Source organism: Phoenix dactylifera, chromosome 11, assembly GCF_051530095.1.
Source record: "Phoenix dactylifera cultivar Ajwa chromosome 11, Ajwa_hap1_PhDact_Kaust_v1.1, whole genome shotgun sequence".
In the NCBI taxonomy this organism is placed as follows: Eukaryota; Viridiplantae; Streptophyta; class Magnoliopsida; order Arecales; family Arecaceae; genus Phoenix; species Phoenix dactylifera.
In genome coordinates this window covers 2,127,375-2,142,722 of record NC_143200.1, presented here as the reverse complement: position 1 = coordinate 2,142,722, position 15,348 = coordinate 2,127,375, and the positions used below count along the sequence as shown (strand labels likewise).

The following is a 15,348-nucleotide window of genomic DNA, read 5'->3' as shown; positions in this document are numbered from 1 at the left end:
TGTTTTAATGTGTGTCGGTGCCTTTTCTCCTCCTGCAGAGTTCCCTGTTATTTGTGGTTGAGTGATTTCCTCAGCATTTGGCCCTGCCTTCGCTACAGGGCATATGATCTCCTGTTCAATTGAACAAGGTTTAAGATAATCTGCAGGAATTTGCTAGTTCCAAATTCCATGTTATGGAGTGATTTTTTTTCTGTTTGTATCGGAGTACAGGAACTTCACTATTAAACTACTGGGGGTGGTTTGTGATGGGCGGGCTGTTCTGTCCAAAGTGTAGGATCTGTGAATTTCCTGAATGCTTGGAGAAAAATGTTTTGCTTCATGTCTAGGTAAACTGTAGACGTTGATGGAGTTTGGATTTTATCAAAAATTTTGTTTTCATTTTTTTTCCCTTTCGCCATCTCCAATGTGATGATGCGTTAAGATGTTTGTGAATATTATGAATCGAGTGAATAGGGTTGACGAGCAGAATGAGTAATTAGCCTATTCATATGTGGCTTTTTTACGCCATAACAATTTGAATATGCAGAAGTTCTATCAAAAGAATGGTGTAGTTTATTGCTTTTCCAATTATCGATTCGAGGCGCGTTCATGCGATGAACGACGTCCTGCTGGTACTGCCATGATAATTTTCAATTATCGGTCTTAAATTATCATGCTGGTACTGCTATGATACTTTCAATCATGCAGGCATTATTTTGTCAGCAAATTAGAAATGGTGTAAACTGGGGTTTTAATATAAGGTTACTAGTTACCTAACTAGACAACTAGACATTGACATATCCGGTTATGTTTGGCAACGTTTATGGAGAGACTGGAAGCATTTTTGGATGGTATAATAATGATTGATAAAAAAATCTAAAAGTTGTTTTAGCTTTGCTAGAAATCTGAAAAAGCTTCATTTTTTAGCTTCTTTCAAAAATACTTTCAGAAAAAAGTAATTTTAGCTTTAATAAAATTTTTATAGTGACCAAAATATCGATGGACAAATATGATAATTACATCTTATTATTAGACTGTGAATATAATATTGTAAAATATTGTAGCATAATAATATCATATTATATTCTTATAGTATACTATATACTATTATATTACATTATAAGAGTATTATACTATATAATAATATTTTAATACGTAATAATATGGAATATTATATTATACATATATTTTTGTTATTGTCCTAACTTCAGCTTTCTGGTCCCATCTTCCTTTCCCTTCCTATCTTGGTTGCGCACACACGCATATCTTCCTTCCCCTTTCTATCTTCGTTGCACGCACGCTTTCTTCCTCTTCCATGGTTGTTGCAGACAGCAGAAACATTTACTTACTCTTCCATGGTTGTTGCATTTACTTCGAATCCTTGATCTATTGAAGTTATACACTATGAGTAGATTTTATATAGCACAACCAAAAAAACAAAAAAAAAAAACTATGTGCTTGGATTTCTTGAATGAGATCTAAACAGGAACAAGATTCTTCACTATTTTGGCATATCAAATTCGAATTATTTGCCGATGGTGGTTGAGCTACCAAAAGCATTATTGCATCCGACAGATTTTTTTTTGGTTTCCAAGAATAAAAATATTGAGGGCTCCGAGAAAAAAAAACATTTTTTTAGTACACCGCACCGGCCCCCGCCCAAAAAAGAAAAAAAATCCGCCGGCAGTCAAAGCTTGTATAGCGTGGCCGCGGGGGCAAGTTGGATGGGGATTCGGGTCGCCTCTTTCGCGCAAAAGGATGATAATCTTTTTTTTCCGCAACATCGACCGTCGGATCTGTTCATGCACAGATCTCAAAGGACTCGAAATTTTTAATTCGCCACCTGCACAGTTGTCAAAGTAGCTGCTGCGCGATCCAGCGGTGGATTCGCGCTCAAGGAAGGCGAATCTTTGTTTCGCCCCCAAGGATACAACCATGGTCTCCTTCGTCAGCAGTGACGGCTGCCGCCGTCCAACCCTGTAGCCTCAACATTGATTAAAGATCCATGAAGCGGTGGATCGAATTTTTTTTTTTTGGATCAACCGGAATCTCCTGTTACAGTGGGATCTTTAGAGGGATGGGAAAGTAATTTACCGTTATTTTTATCCGCCCAGCATCTCTTCGAAGCACATCCCTTCTATATATCCTTCCATGTTGTCTTCTGCAACCTCCAGCCCAACCACAAACATGGATGCAAAAGTGGCCACTGCATGGGCGGCCAGAGATCCAACCGGCGTGCTGTCTCCCTATTCATTCACTCTCAGGTGAGACACAACCAAACCTTCATGAGGATGGTATATATGTGGACGGAAGTTCGTGCTTCTTAATTTCTACATGATTTCCCGAACCAATTTACTTCGCAAAGCCTTGTAATACTTTTATTATGATACAGTAGTCCACGTAAGTTTCGTTTCGAGATGGAAGATTTTATTTACTTTTAGTACTGGTTTCGGTACAGGATTTATCGACTTCACCGGTTTCAGTTCAGAAAATTCAAATTTCTAGCAGTGGATGAAACTTTGACTATATTGTGTGATGCTATCATTGTCAGGGAAATGGGACCTGAGGACGTGCTGTTGAAGGTGCTCTACTGTGGGTTAGACCACACGGATGTTCACATAGCGAGGAACGAGCTCTCCAAGGCCATCTACCCTTTGGTCCCTGGGTTAGTTTAAACTGATGATTTTGATGTTTATATATTCAAATAAAAAGACTGAATGACTCATAAGGATTGCAGCTAATTAGCCCATGTCTCCTTTCTTCTCCGTCCCTTCCTTTCTGAACAAAAAAAAAAAAAGGCATGAGGTGGTGGGGGAGGTGGTGGAAATGGGGCAGCAGGTAGCAGGAAAGATCAAGGTTGGGCAGGTGGTGGGGGTTGGGGGCATTGTTGGGTCATGCGGAGACTGTAGGTGCTGCAAATCCAACCGGGAGCAATACTGCAGCAAGGCGGTGCCCGCCTACAACGGCGTGGATGTCGACGGCCGGCCGACTCACGGCGGCTTCGCATCCACCATGGTGGTAAATCACAGGTTAGCAGCTTTTCTGCACTAAAGTATACTGTCTCGGTACCGAGCTCCGTATTAGTGCTATCCTATTATCGTATCGGTACGATTCCTTATGACATGACATGCTTTGTTCTACACGTTAGTCATCCTTGCTTTTACTTTTACAGTTTCAAACGAAACAAAAACTATGAGATGAATCCATTGAGAACATGACAACTGAATAAAATTTTCACTGGATGTTGACATTAGCTTCTTGTATTCAGGTATGTGGTGAGCATACCAGAGAGCCTAGCACCAGAGCTGGCCGCCCCACTTCTGTGCGCAGGTGTCACAGCCTACAGTCCTTTGAGAAGGTTTTGTGGATCGGAGCCTGGCCTCAGGGGAGGGATCTTGGGGCTTGGTGGAGTTGGGCATGTGGGGGTGTTGATAGCAAAGGCAATGGGGCATCATGTGACGGTCATCAGCTCCTCGGACAAGAAGAGAGAGGAGGCCCTGCAGCACTTGGGGGCTGATGCCTATATCGCGTCCAGTGATGCAGCCAAGATGGCTGAAGCTGACGGGAGCCTGGACTACATTCTCGACACCATTCCTGCTCCTCATTCTATCGATTCGTATCTCTCACTCCTGAATCAGGATGGAAGTATCCTTCTAGTTGGTGCTGCACCCCAACCCCTCTGCTTCACCTCCTCCACGCTTATTTTGGGTATGCAGTGCACAATTTACTTGGTTTTTCTAACATGCATACATGCACATATAGATTTAGAGTAATTCATTTAGCTATTCAGGACAGAATGACAGATGCAATATTATCCATCTTTTTACCCTGCATTCTTGCTATGTTCAGCCAAGGATTGGTAAAAATCTTGCTGCAATAGTGAACACTGTTGCAACAAAGTTTTCTATATTGAGATGACTGTATACCAGTCCATTGGAAGCTGAACTGCTACACCCCCTTGTGACTCCACCTTGGTAGATACAACTAAACTGCCATTCTAATCCACATCAATTTATAATGCTTGACATTTCTACACACACACACACACACTTTAACCCTTTATGACTACATGCATTCTGATGAGAAATGCAAGCTATTCAGTTAAACTCACTAATGTGGTACCTTCGATATAGATAATCACTTTGTTTCTAGGTTACTTGTGATTGTCTTCCATAAATTTACTTGCATATTGTTATTTCATTCAGGGGGGAAGACAATCACAGGTAGTTTCGTGGGGAGCATAGCAGAGACACAAGAGTTATTAGAGTTTTGGGCAGACAAGGATTTGACATCAATGATTGAGGTAGTGCCCATGGATTATGTGAACAAGGCAGTGGAGAGAATGGAAAAGAATGATGTTAGATACCGATTCGTATTAGATGTGGCAGGAAGCTATAAATAAATAATGACTTACTATATCGATAAGGCTGTTTTTGTTAGTGTAAGAGAAATAAAAGTTCTCCACATACATAACCTGGTGTATGCTTCATAGCTTGTAACCAGTTAAGTTGTCAAGATTTTATGCTTCATTAAATAATTTAATGGCTGTCGCAATGCTTCATTAGATCTCTACTATATTTAGGGCTTGTTTGAATCAATGGAGATATAAACTATTCAATGGATAAGTACCAAATTTGTTTAAAGTTTACATAAGAATAAGCAGTAGGAGAGAAGAATATAACACATTCGAATTCCTAAAAGATACAGGGATGCCAAATTTCCTGTAGGAGGTGATTTATGTTATACCAGGTTTTTCTAGAAGAGTTCATATCAAGAGTTCTATCTATGGAAGAAAAAAAATGTTTCCCTTCATCAATTTCTTCTTATCACCGTAAATCATATGAGTATTTGATGAATAGCTTGTGAGGGAATCCAAATAAACTTTTGGCATATTTAACTAAAATATTGAATAAAAATCAAAATTTGCCTCTCTTTTCCTCTCCTTTCCTCATAAAAAACTAATCACGCTCTACTATTTTTCTATAAAATTTATTTGAAATATTTGAACAACCAAATATCTTAGGGCTTGTTTGGAGACCTAACAAGTTCTAGTTTTAATTCATAGAAGAAGAGTTAGAGAATGACCATGGCACTTTGTGCATATAAAGTTCTTATATTTTTTCAGACAAGGTAAATCACCTTCAAGATAGTATGTTCTAATTGAAAATTAGAAATGGAGGAGAATAAATAAGCTAATTGAATCTCTCTATCTCCATTCCATCATATCCTTGAAAGCAAGCTTTACCTTGGGGGCTATAACTAGAAAGTTTCAAGGGCTTATTTGGTTCACGGAAAGCATTTTTCCTTCTAAAAATATGATTCTTGCAAAGCAGGTTCTTAAAAAGAGTACGCCTAGGAAAGTATTTTTAGCATATTTGGTTGATCATGAGAAAGTGACAGATTTTCAGAGTGCTTATGTTTGGTTGACCATCCACTTTTCTGAAAAAATTATATGTAATTCCTATTATGCCCTTAATAAAAATTAGGTCTTTAATAACTCTTTAATGCTGAAGGGCCCTTTTGGAAAAAAATAAAAATAGAGTGATTTTCGGCTTACGAAAAGTAACTTTTCCATGTTTTTTATGTAAAAAACTTTCCCATGAAACATGGAAAGCTTATTTCTATGAGAATACAATTTTTTTGTCTCTCTTCTTTAAAAACTCTAGCCAAACAAGAGCCATCTCATTACTTTTCTGTTGACCACACTTTTTTCCCTCCTTTTTCCGCGAACCAAACGAGCCCTAAAGTGGTAGAAACTTGATCCGGTAAACAAAATTGGATAGCTAAACTTTAATCATGTTTATTTTGAAATATTCATAGACCAACCTAACCTTAATATGGCAATTCGGACCTAAATGACGGCATCAATTTTTTTTATTATTTGTTACTAAACAAAATAATATATCTTTTGAACCATATAATTACTTTTGGAAGGAATTTTGAGAAAGAAGTTGAATTTCATTTAAAAATAACAAAAAAAAATTATTATTTATATTATAATGGTCAATTCTAATGAAAACTAAAGATCATAAATCATAATATATTTTTTTCCATGCTATTTACCATGATAAGGTAATAAAGGTGGCCAGAATTGTTATAACGAAACTAAACCATTCGATTTCTTGATAAAAAAAATAAATACTCAATATTTGAGGTCTCAAACAAGGAAGGGAGGCGAATCCAATATGCGGCAAAGATTAGGATAGGGTTCTTCCGCACTCCCTCCCAGTCACTCATCAAGCTTCCATTCTCTCAGTCCATTCCCTCCTCGCGAAGCCGAAATCCATTGGAAGATCGATCCGAGGCGAGGTTAAGACCATAGACATGGCGAGCACGGTCATGGCCTCCTCCTCTTCCTCCGCCACGTGCCAATTCCTCTGCAATGGCAGAAGAACCGGACATCCCTCTACCATCCCACTCATCCCCAAAGTCGTCGTCATGGCCGCCAAATCGGATTCCCGGAGGACCGCTACCACCAATAAAACCTCCTTCCACCGGCGCCTCCTCGACTCCCTGCCCCAAAAGGCCGGCGCAATCGTCGCCGCCGCAGCGGTCGCAGCATCGCCGCTGCCGGCGCTGGCGGAACAGATGGAGAAGGCGTCGCTGTTCGACTTCAACCTGACCCTTCCGGCGATCGCCGTGGAGTTTCTGCTGTTGATGGTGGCGCTGGACAAGCTCTACTTCACGCCGCTGGGGAAGTTCATGGACGAGCGGGACGCGGCGATCCGCAGGAAGCTGGGGGACGTGAAGGACACGTCGGGGGAGGTGAAGCAGCTGGAGGAGCAGGCGGCGGCGGTGATGCGGGCGGCGCGGGCGGAGATCTCGGCGGCGCTGAACAAGATGAAGAAGGAGACCTCGGCGGAGCTGGAGCAGAAGCTCGCCGAGGGGCGGAAGCGAGTGGAAGCCGAGCTCGCGGAGGCGCTCCAGAATCTGGAGAAGCAGAAGGAGCAGACCATCAAGGCGCTGGACTCCCAGATCGCCGCCCTCAGCGACGAGATCGTCAAGAAAGTCCTCCCCACCGCCTGACAAGTGTTTGTTTGATTGTTTGTTACACCTTTCCCCTTCTACTTACTACCTCTCTCTCTCTCGTTTCTCGCCTTTTCTCGGTCTCATCCTCTTGCTCCTCTCTTTTGTTGTTCGTATAATCTTTTGCTATTTTAAATATGAAGTCAATTGCAAGGGGATTTAATGATGAAATAGGGAGATGTTAGTCGATGATGCTGTTACGAACATCAAGTCCTCGTTCCAGAAAGTGTTCTCAATCTTGCGTGAGAACTCGTTTTACTTTTTTGATTGATCTCTCGATTAAACCCCCCCCCCCCCCGGCCCGCTTTTTTTTTTTTTGGTCAAAAAAAAGAAAAAAAAAAAAAGAAGGGGGGGGGGGGGGGGGGGGGGGGGGGGGTTTAATCGAGAGAACCCCACTCGCATAGTAGCTTCCACTGGACTCTTCGATACGGGTTGCAAGTTTCTGTGTGCCTTCTCCAACCCATGAAAAACTCCACTGGGCCATTCACGTGTAAGTACGTCACCCCAGCGCCACCTCAGTACTGATGGAAAGAAAGCAAATCCATACAGAGCCATCCAGATGTGGAGCATGCGGTCCCCTGTTTTAATCGACGTCCGCATGTTTCGAATCTGGACAATTCGGGTGGAGTCCAAGCTCCTTTACCACCAAACTACCACCTTGGTGGCTCCATTAACCTTGTTCTCTCTTGGATCTTCCAACCAATACCACTACGATGCCAATGGGTTGTGAGAATCAACTCGTTTTACTTTTTTGATCCAGATAAATTTAGGCCATCCCATACTTGACTCAAACCTAATTGGTGTGAGGGTGGCAAGTTGCTTCACCTATCAATATCCGGCCTGACTTGATCCTATTAGGGTACCTAGCATGTAGCGGATACAATTAATAATAAAGCTTGCTCCAAATCTAACATAGATATATAGTTCTTCACAAATCCTTTTTTTCGTGGTAAAAAAAATTGATTTGTATGTCAAAAAAATATAGTTTAATTCGATCCATCCAACCTATCCCATTTTATTTTGAGACTCTACTCCGAGACAAGCAAGGGATGATTCATTGTTGTCCCTAAATTGGTAGAAGTTTGGATATGGTCACTCAAACATATGAAAGACCTTATTTCACTTGGGGTTTGCTCAAATTGAGGGGTCATGCTTCACCTCAATATGAATGTTGCAGCTTCTAGTGATGCTCTCTGGGGAGAGATTTTTAGTTTTAATGGCATAGACAAGACACATGCTCCATTTGCTCGACAACCTCATAGGTATTATAGAGAAAAAAAGGAGTAATAGAAAGTTTGAGCCTGACCAAGAAAGAGATGTGATGTACAAGTAGAAATCCTATTCAATTTTAAAACATAAGTAGTTAAGTTTGTTAATTTTTGTCTCAATCACTAAACCTTTGCATCTGGTTCTTAACGTTTTTTCTTTTTTTTTTTTATTTTATACAACGGATGACTCGCACATTTCTAGTATGAATATATCCAAAAAAAATAGAAAAAAAGCAAATCTTAGAGATTACAAGGCAGCTCCATCTCACCAGTTTACAGGACTCCACTTGAGTGATTCACCATAAAGAAAGCCACCCAGTCCGCAGTTCCATTCACCTCTCTGTAAACATGCCTTGCATCGAAAGTGATACCTCAATTAGCTATACTCCAGATATCTTAGAGCAATGAGTAGTGGAACCAACCTTCCTGAGTTGCCCCCGGATCTACCCAACCACCATGGTCAAGTCACATTCTAATAGGATGGCATTGGCCCTCAAAACATGTTGCGCATGACTGAAGCCAACTCAGGCTGCTCTCAGCTCTGCTCTAAGAACAAAAAAAAACACATTTCAATTCAAAAACCCCAATAATCATGGAGAGATTCCCTTCTTCTTTTTTCCCCATGTTCAATACAAAAAAAAGGATCAAAATTGCACATAGGTGTTCTCAGTTAAAAAAAAAAAAAACTGATTTTCTAATTCTATAGAATTAAAATTTCATGATCTTTAGAATTTACAAAATTTAGGCTGTCTGATGCTTTGGAAGTCCCAAACTTATATGTGCTGGTTGTTCACAAATTCGATGCATAGAACCACAGATTAAAAAAAAATGCAAAGAAAGAAAATTCATCAACAATCTGAATTATGTCGAAAGAATCCAAAAGGTAAAAGAAAGAAAAAAAAACCCAATCTTAGATTTTAAAACAAATATGTACGCATCAGGCATAAAACAGCTGACTTAAAGGCCAGTACTTAAAGGTAAGAAAAACAGCTGACTTAAAGGCCTGTACTTAAAGGTAAGAAAAACAGCTGCTTAGTTTAAGCCTCACACGTCAGATAGAATTCTTTGATAGACACCATAACTAAAATGAAATAATAAAATCTAAGGAAAAGACTCCTCTTGTTACATAGAGATGGTGTGTATTATAATGTAGATGTTGGATTAGTGCCAATTGGTTTTGTTTTCAATTTTTTATTCCCCTTTGTTATATAATCTATTTAAGAACAATCTTGTGAATCTCAATTTCCTAGAAATCAAGCTAGGGGCAATACAATTTTGAGAGCCAGTAGATGCAGTAAGTCAGTGCTGATGGCAAGGGGATCATTGGATGCAAAACCAATTGCACTCTTTTTTGGTTCCTAATGGATTTTCTTGATGCAATAATTAAGAAATTTTTGGTTGCTTTTGAACCTAGAAGATGGGACTCAGAGTTGCATTTAGGAGGGAGCTATGGAATCAAGGCTGGCTCTGATTGTAGCCCATTACTTACAAGTTGTTCCTAACTTTTTTTCTATTATTATTTTAAATGGTCTCGAGGCATGAAGCCTAGTGCATTCTAAAGATATTACCTAGTGAGTCAAACATATGGTAGTTGAGATTTTCTATTGCCATTGGTTATTATGACAAGTTGTAGGTGTGAAAAAATCAAGCAAGCTCTTAAGATAATCTATTCTATGAACCCAATATATTTCTTTCACCGCGTCTTACTAGCTAGCCACCAACTCTAGCCTTTTTTATTTTTTCCCTCTCTTAAACAAAATCAATTCATTTCATCCGAGGGTAATGGCACCACATTGGTTTGTCGATTGTTCAATCAATTTACTTCCAATTGACCTAAACATTTGTGAACAATTAGTGTTCCGCATGATGGTTAGGGCTTGCTCATTTTAGCAAATGACCTAAGCTCAAGAATTACTAAACTCACCATGTCTAACTCGTTTTACACAAGCATGCTTGTATATGTAATGTCCAATCATTTTTTTATATCATTAAGCTTCACTACCATTTTGTTTACTAAATATAAATATAAATCTAAAGGATGAATTATTATATTTGTTCAAATTTAATTTGTAGCAGAATAAAACAACCATAGTTATCGCAAAACTAATATAAAGCCCCTTTACCAACCTCAAACTATCATCAATCTTGCAATGGAGCTATTAGCAAGGAGCCCGAGCCATAGAAATATACAAGTCCACATACAATCTAGGTTCGATGTAACCACTCACTTAGGCTCTGGCTCAATTATGCCCCTAATCACTATGATTTATGATACCACATCTTTGCTAATGATAAAGAAAACTCTTAAGTTGGGCATTTTGGTAAATAGAGTTTTGACCAGATTCATCCATCGCGAGTCTATCTCTCTACATTAAAAGTGAGAGATATGAATCAATTAAAACAAAAATGAGTGACTTTATGGATCTTCAAGTGCATCTTAAGTGCTGATTCTATCGGTCCAAGTTCTATCCTAAGAACAATTGAGCAAAAAGTGAAAATTCAAAATTTGAGAAAACATAAAAATTCAAAACTAAAAAAAATCAAAAAATCACAATAATAAAAAATATTATTAGTATTCTAATATATTTATTCATATGAAAATATCTTCCTCTATCTCCTATCTTAAGAAATTCTCCCCCTCTCTCACATTTACCTATCCAAATGTGGCGTTGATCACACCACCTGTCCATTCTTCATTCCTCCCACTCTACCATAGTTGCCTAGATTTTGAGATATCTTTTCCCTATAATTCTAATATCTCTCTCTCTCTCCCTCTTTTTCTTTCCCAATAATAAAATTCCAATTTCTCTCTTTTAACCTTCATCTGTCATTGATTTTTGAAAGTTCCTATTCTCTCATTTAAGAAGTCTAATTTCAGGCTATAGGATCTCTATGCATCATTAAAAGATCCAAGATAGGTTAAGATCCACTGTCCATGAATTGCAGCATAGTAGATCTCGCCTAGTCGTAGGTCATAGTGAAAAAGACGAAGGATCCGGTATTTGGATCTAGCGAGATTGTTCCAACTCAACTTTGAATTAGAGAGAATATCCATTTTAATGTTGGAACGAAAAATTTTACCTAGATATTATATTAAATTTAGAAATCACATTTTTTTATATTTATCATTATTTTATTTAAATTTTAATAAATTTTTGCATATTTTTGTAATAGTCTACGTTTAATATAAATGTGTGTACATATTATTACCTGCTAATGCGCATTTAATAGAAAACGGGAAGGGAAAAAAACACGTTTCCCATTTGGCAGTAATGCTGACCCAGGGTCTTTCTAGCGAAAGAATGATCACATTATGTGGATCACACTGCGATACTCCCCTGTCCTTATAAATTTCTCCTCTCCAACCCCTCTCTCTCTCTCTCAAAAAAAAAACAAACCTCCCGGCTATCATTCTCCCCTCCCCGCCGTGCTCCAAGATCCCCGGATGGAAGCCCTCGCCTTCGCCACAACGGCCGGCGGGAGCAGCCCCGCCCACCGATTCCTTCTCTCCCGAACGCTCAGGCCCTCTCCCTATTTCTACCGTCACATTCCCCCACGACGCCGCCCAACCCCCCATTCCCTCTCAGTTCTCTCCATCTCGCCTTCTCTCCGCTTACGCCGCCTCCTCCCTCCCCGATCTCTTGCCTGCAAAGCCCATGGCCATGGCGATCACGACGACGATCACCACCACCACCACCACGACCACGGCCACGGTCACGGCCATGGAGGGGAAGGGGAGCTTAATAGGGCTCAGGAGGGGATCCTTCGATTTGCCAAGGCCGTGGGGTGGGCGGACCTGGCGGATCTTTTGAGAGAGCACCTGCAGCTGTGCTGCTGCTCCATGGCGCTGCTGCTCCTCGCCTCCGCCTGCCCGTATGTCCTCCCTGATCGAGCTGCGAAGCCCTTGCAGAATGGTCTTATTGCCATCGCGTTCCCTCTTGTCGGGGTAAGAATTTGCTAATCATTCTCGTGTTTCTTGATCAAACGAGAAAATAACTAGGATTCTTTGACAACCCAGAATCGAAGAGGAATCTTTAACGAAGCAAAGTAATGGAATTTTCTTTCTCTCGAGTTATTAGGGTTTTCTTGCGTGTATAAACATAAATGGGTCATTCTTGAATTATGAGTGCCGACCAGACTTCGAGATATATCATAAAGTTTAATTTGTAATTAGTAAATTATTTCATTAACTTAATAATGGAATTTTCTTTCTCTGAAGTTATTAGGGTTTTCTTGCGTGTATAAACATAAATGGGTCATTCTTGAATTATGAGTGCCGACCAGAATTTGAGATATATCATAAAGTTTAATTTGTAATTAGTAAATTATTTCAATGACTTACTAATGGAATTTTCTTTCTCTGAAGTTATGAGGGTTTTCTTGCGTGTATAAACATAAATGGGTCATTCTTGAATTATGAGTGCCGACCAGAATTCCAGATATATCATAAAGTTTAATTTGTAATCAGTAAATTATTTCAATGACTCAATGGACATCAGTTGCCTAAACATGCCGCCTAAACATACCTTGTTAGTTCGTCTACGCTGGAACACACTAAAATTCATTATTACTTCTCCTGGGGGCAGACTCTTCAGCTCTATCTTTGCTTTGCTTCTCGTGTTTTTCCCCCCAACAATCTGAATCATGATCAGAAAGAAAATTTTCATGCAGCATTTACTCATTTTTAGAACTTTGACTTGCACCCTTGGAACAAGGATATGATCTTGCAGATGATAAAATGGTCTGAGTGTGTGTGTGTTTTGAGAAATAAAAAATGTTTCGAAGCTTCTATTGACAACATTGGAAGCATGACATGCATTAGGAAGCAGTGGTGTGAGAGCCCGTTATATTGAGACTTGTAGCTTTACTGATACCAATAGCATAAACCAAAGGGTGGCCTTAGGCCCTTGTCTCCATTGTCTATAATAGATGAGCTGAAAATTGATTTTTGGCAAGGCTTGTTTCATACGTTGTATTCTGCATATGAGCGATCTAGTATTAATCGAAGATATAAGAACATGGTTGCATGCTGAATTGGATATATGAAGCAAGAACTTTGGATGATATTGTTGAGCTGATCAATTTAACTCTATTATTGCATATTATGTGCAATTTTTAGTTGGAATATGAATGCTATTCAAGATCTGACATAAATTTAATGGCTTCAATGCGTCTTAGGTTATTCTCTTTATCATCTTGAATTCATTGTTCAATAGAATGGTTCATCAGAATTTAAGTGGGGCAAATGTGAATTCGAGTTTCATCAAGTGTTCTTGTGATTCCTAATTGGCGACCAGACCTTATGCAACATAATCACAACACTGGATGAAACTTGACAAGAAGCTTGTTACTTTTGTTGGTGTTGGATGGCCAGACCTTATGGTGCAAATATCAACTAGAGATGTGCTGTAATTTGACTAGAAGTCCTGCTACTTCTGCTATTCCTTCTAGGCTTGAAATAGGGTGACGAGGCCTCGACATTGACTCTGCACTGGATTAACTTGTGTTTTTAGAATTCACCCCAAGATGCTACTCTCCTAGTAACTTGCAGTTTCTTTCACCAACTTGGTTCTGAGACCTTTCTAAGAATGAGTCACCATACTAGAATTTATGTATTTTTATACAATCACATGAATGAATTTCCATTCTAGACTTTGACCTTTTTTGATCAGCATTCATAGCATTTTGTCTTTTGGCGCACAGTTACAAAATTTGTTATTTTAATTGTCAGTGGCAGTATTCTGTTAAATACAAGAAAAGAAATGCTTTGAAAGTTTCTCAATTGTTATCGGAAATTCAATTGAATTTTCTGGATTCTGCTTGTGTTTTAAAAGTGGAGAATGTAAATTAATGACAGTGGAATGGGACAAGGCCCAGCAGTTGCTGTTAACATAATCTATCAGGTAAAAGAGCCCATATGCTGGACTGCGTTGTTAACTGGTATAACTTTATTCTGTAGCACTTTATAAATTCATATTTTTCTTTTAATTTCCTTTTACCGAGTTATAGTCTGTAATGCTTATATCTGAATCCTTTCTATGCCCATGATCCAAAATAAAAATCGATAACCTTTTATATATCAAGGGTTTCTTTTTGTAAATTGGCAATCTCTGAGTCCAATTTGTTTTCTCTATTTTAGGTTTCAGCAGCTCTTGATGCTGTTCTAAATCTTGCTGGTGGGAAAGTAAATATCCATGTTCTCATGGCTCTTGCAGCCTTTGCATCAATATTCATGGGAAACTCATTGGAAGGTGCCCTGCTTCTTGCAATGTTTAACCTGGCCCACATTGGTAAATGACCAGTAATTAGCATCAAGCTCCAATGTTCTTAATGTCCTCCAAAGAGTCTAAATGTCTGAAGTCTCTCATGTATTAATGAATGGCATTTTTCTCTGCAGCGGAAGAGTATTTCACAAGCCGATCAATGATCGATGTGAAGGAACTCAAGGACAGCCACCCAGATTTTGCACTGCTTCTGGAAGTGAATGGTGATAGACCACCTCAATTCTCAAAATTGAATTACACAAAAATTCCAGTGCACGACCTTAAAGTGGGTTCTTTTATACTCGTCAGGGCTGGTGAGGTCCGTGTGCAGAAATCTTTTGCATGTTCGCACTATAAGTTGATATCTCTCGTTTATAGTTCTCCATGTCAGATATGGCACTAATATCATATGATTGCTTGCTGCCAGACATTATTATACACACAGTAGTACGCGGTACTGACTGTACCGACGTACTGGTGGGCATCGGTACCGATACGGTACCGAATCAAACCGAGCCGAACCGGTACGGTACCGATGGGGTTAAAAGCCAAAAAAAATTTGGAGCCGGTACGGACTGGTCGGTTTGGGTCGGTACCGGATCGGTACGGGCCGGTACCGGATTAGTACGCGTCGGTACCGGATTGGTACGCATCGGTACCGGTCGGTACAGGCCGGTACGCATCGGTACAGGCCGGTACGCATTGGTACCAGTCGGTACGGTTCGGTACCGAAATATGTAGCTGTACCGTACTGGTAGGATCCGGTACCGGTATGTACCGGCCGGTACCGACCCGTACCGACCGGTACAGCA

General features: G+C 39.7%; 3 protein-coding genes across 8 annotated transcripts in view; all 3 read left to right on the top strand.

The window, feature by feature from the left end:
- The first annotated feature begins 1,997 nt into the window (after positions 1 to 1,997).
- On the top strand, positions 1,998 to 7,176 carry LOC103712140 (putative cinnamyl alcohol dehydrogenase). The gene is made up of 5 exons (XM_039116042.2): positions 1,998 to 2,243; positions 2,531 to 2,644; positions 2,778 to 3,008; positions 3,248 to 3,687; positions 4,185 to 7,176. Exons 1-5 carry the CDS (start codon positions 2,131 to 2,133, stop codon positions 4,379 to 4,381), a joined length of 1,095 nt encoding a protein of 364 aa, XP_038971970.2. The 5' UTR covers positions 1,998 to 2,130; the 3' UTR covers positions 4,382 to 7,176.
- Positions 4,527 to 7,176, top strand: PDE334 (ATPase, F0 complex, subunit B/B', bacterial/chloroplast). The gene has a single exon (XM_088706361.1). It carries the CDS (start codon positions 6,304 to 6,306, stop codon positions 7,003 to 7,005), a length of 702 nt encoding a protein of 233 aa, XP_088562487.1. The 5' UTR covers positions 4,527 to 6,303; the 3' UTR covers positions 7,006 to 7,176.
- A 4,396-nt stretch (positions 7,177 to 11,572) lies between these two features.
- HMA1 (heavy metal atpase 1) overlaps positions 11,573 to 15,348 on the top strand; it is a 31,799-nt gene continuing 28,023 nt past the window's right edge. For 4 of the 6 annotated variants that reach the window (XR_015970985.1, XR_005506996.2, XM_039116039.2 and 1 more), the window contains exons 1-3: positions 11,583 to 12,219; positions 14,413 to 14,563; positions 14,671 to 14,855. Coding sequence is in view for 4 of the 6 variants with exons in the window: in XM_039116039.2 (XP_038971967.2) it covers positions 11,587 to 12,219; positions 14,413 to 14,563; positions 14,671 to 14,855 (969 nt within the window). In the remaining 2 variants the exon portion in view is untranslated. Of the gene's footprint in view, positions 12,220 to 14,412; positions 14,564 to 14,670; positions 14,856 to 15,348 lie in introns of all 6 variants that reach the window. The other 2 variants (XM_039116041.2, XM_088706360.1) reach the window with 2 other exon arrangements.

Coding starts and splice junctions, on each gene's coding strand:
- LOC103712140 (XM_039116042.2), top strand. CDS start 2,131: ATGTTGTCTTCTGCAACCTCCAGCCCAACCACAAACATGGATGCAAAA. Junction 2,645..2,777: donor ATCTACCCTTTGGTCCCTGG/GTTAGTTTAAAC, acceptor AAAAAAAAAAAG/GCATGAGGTGGTGGGGGAGG. Junction 3,688..4,184: donor CTCCTCCACGCTTATTTTGG/GTATGCAGTGCA, acceptor TATTTCATTCAG/GGGGGAAGACAATCACAGGT.
- PDE334 (XM_088706361.1), top strand. CDS start 6,304: ATGGCGAGCACGGTCATGGCCTCCTCCTCTTCCTCCGCCACGTGCCAA.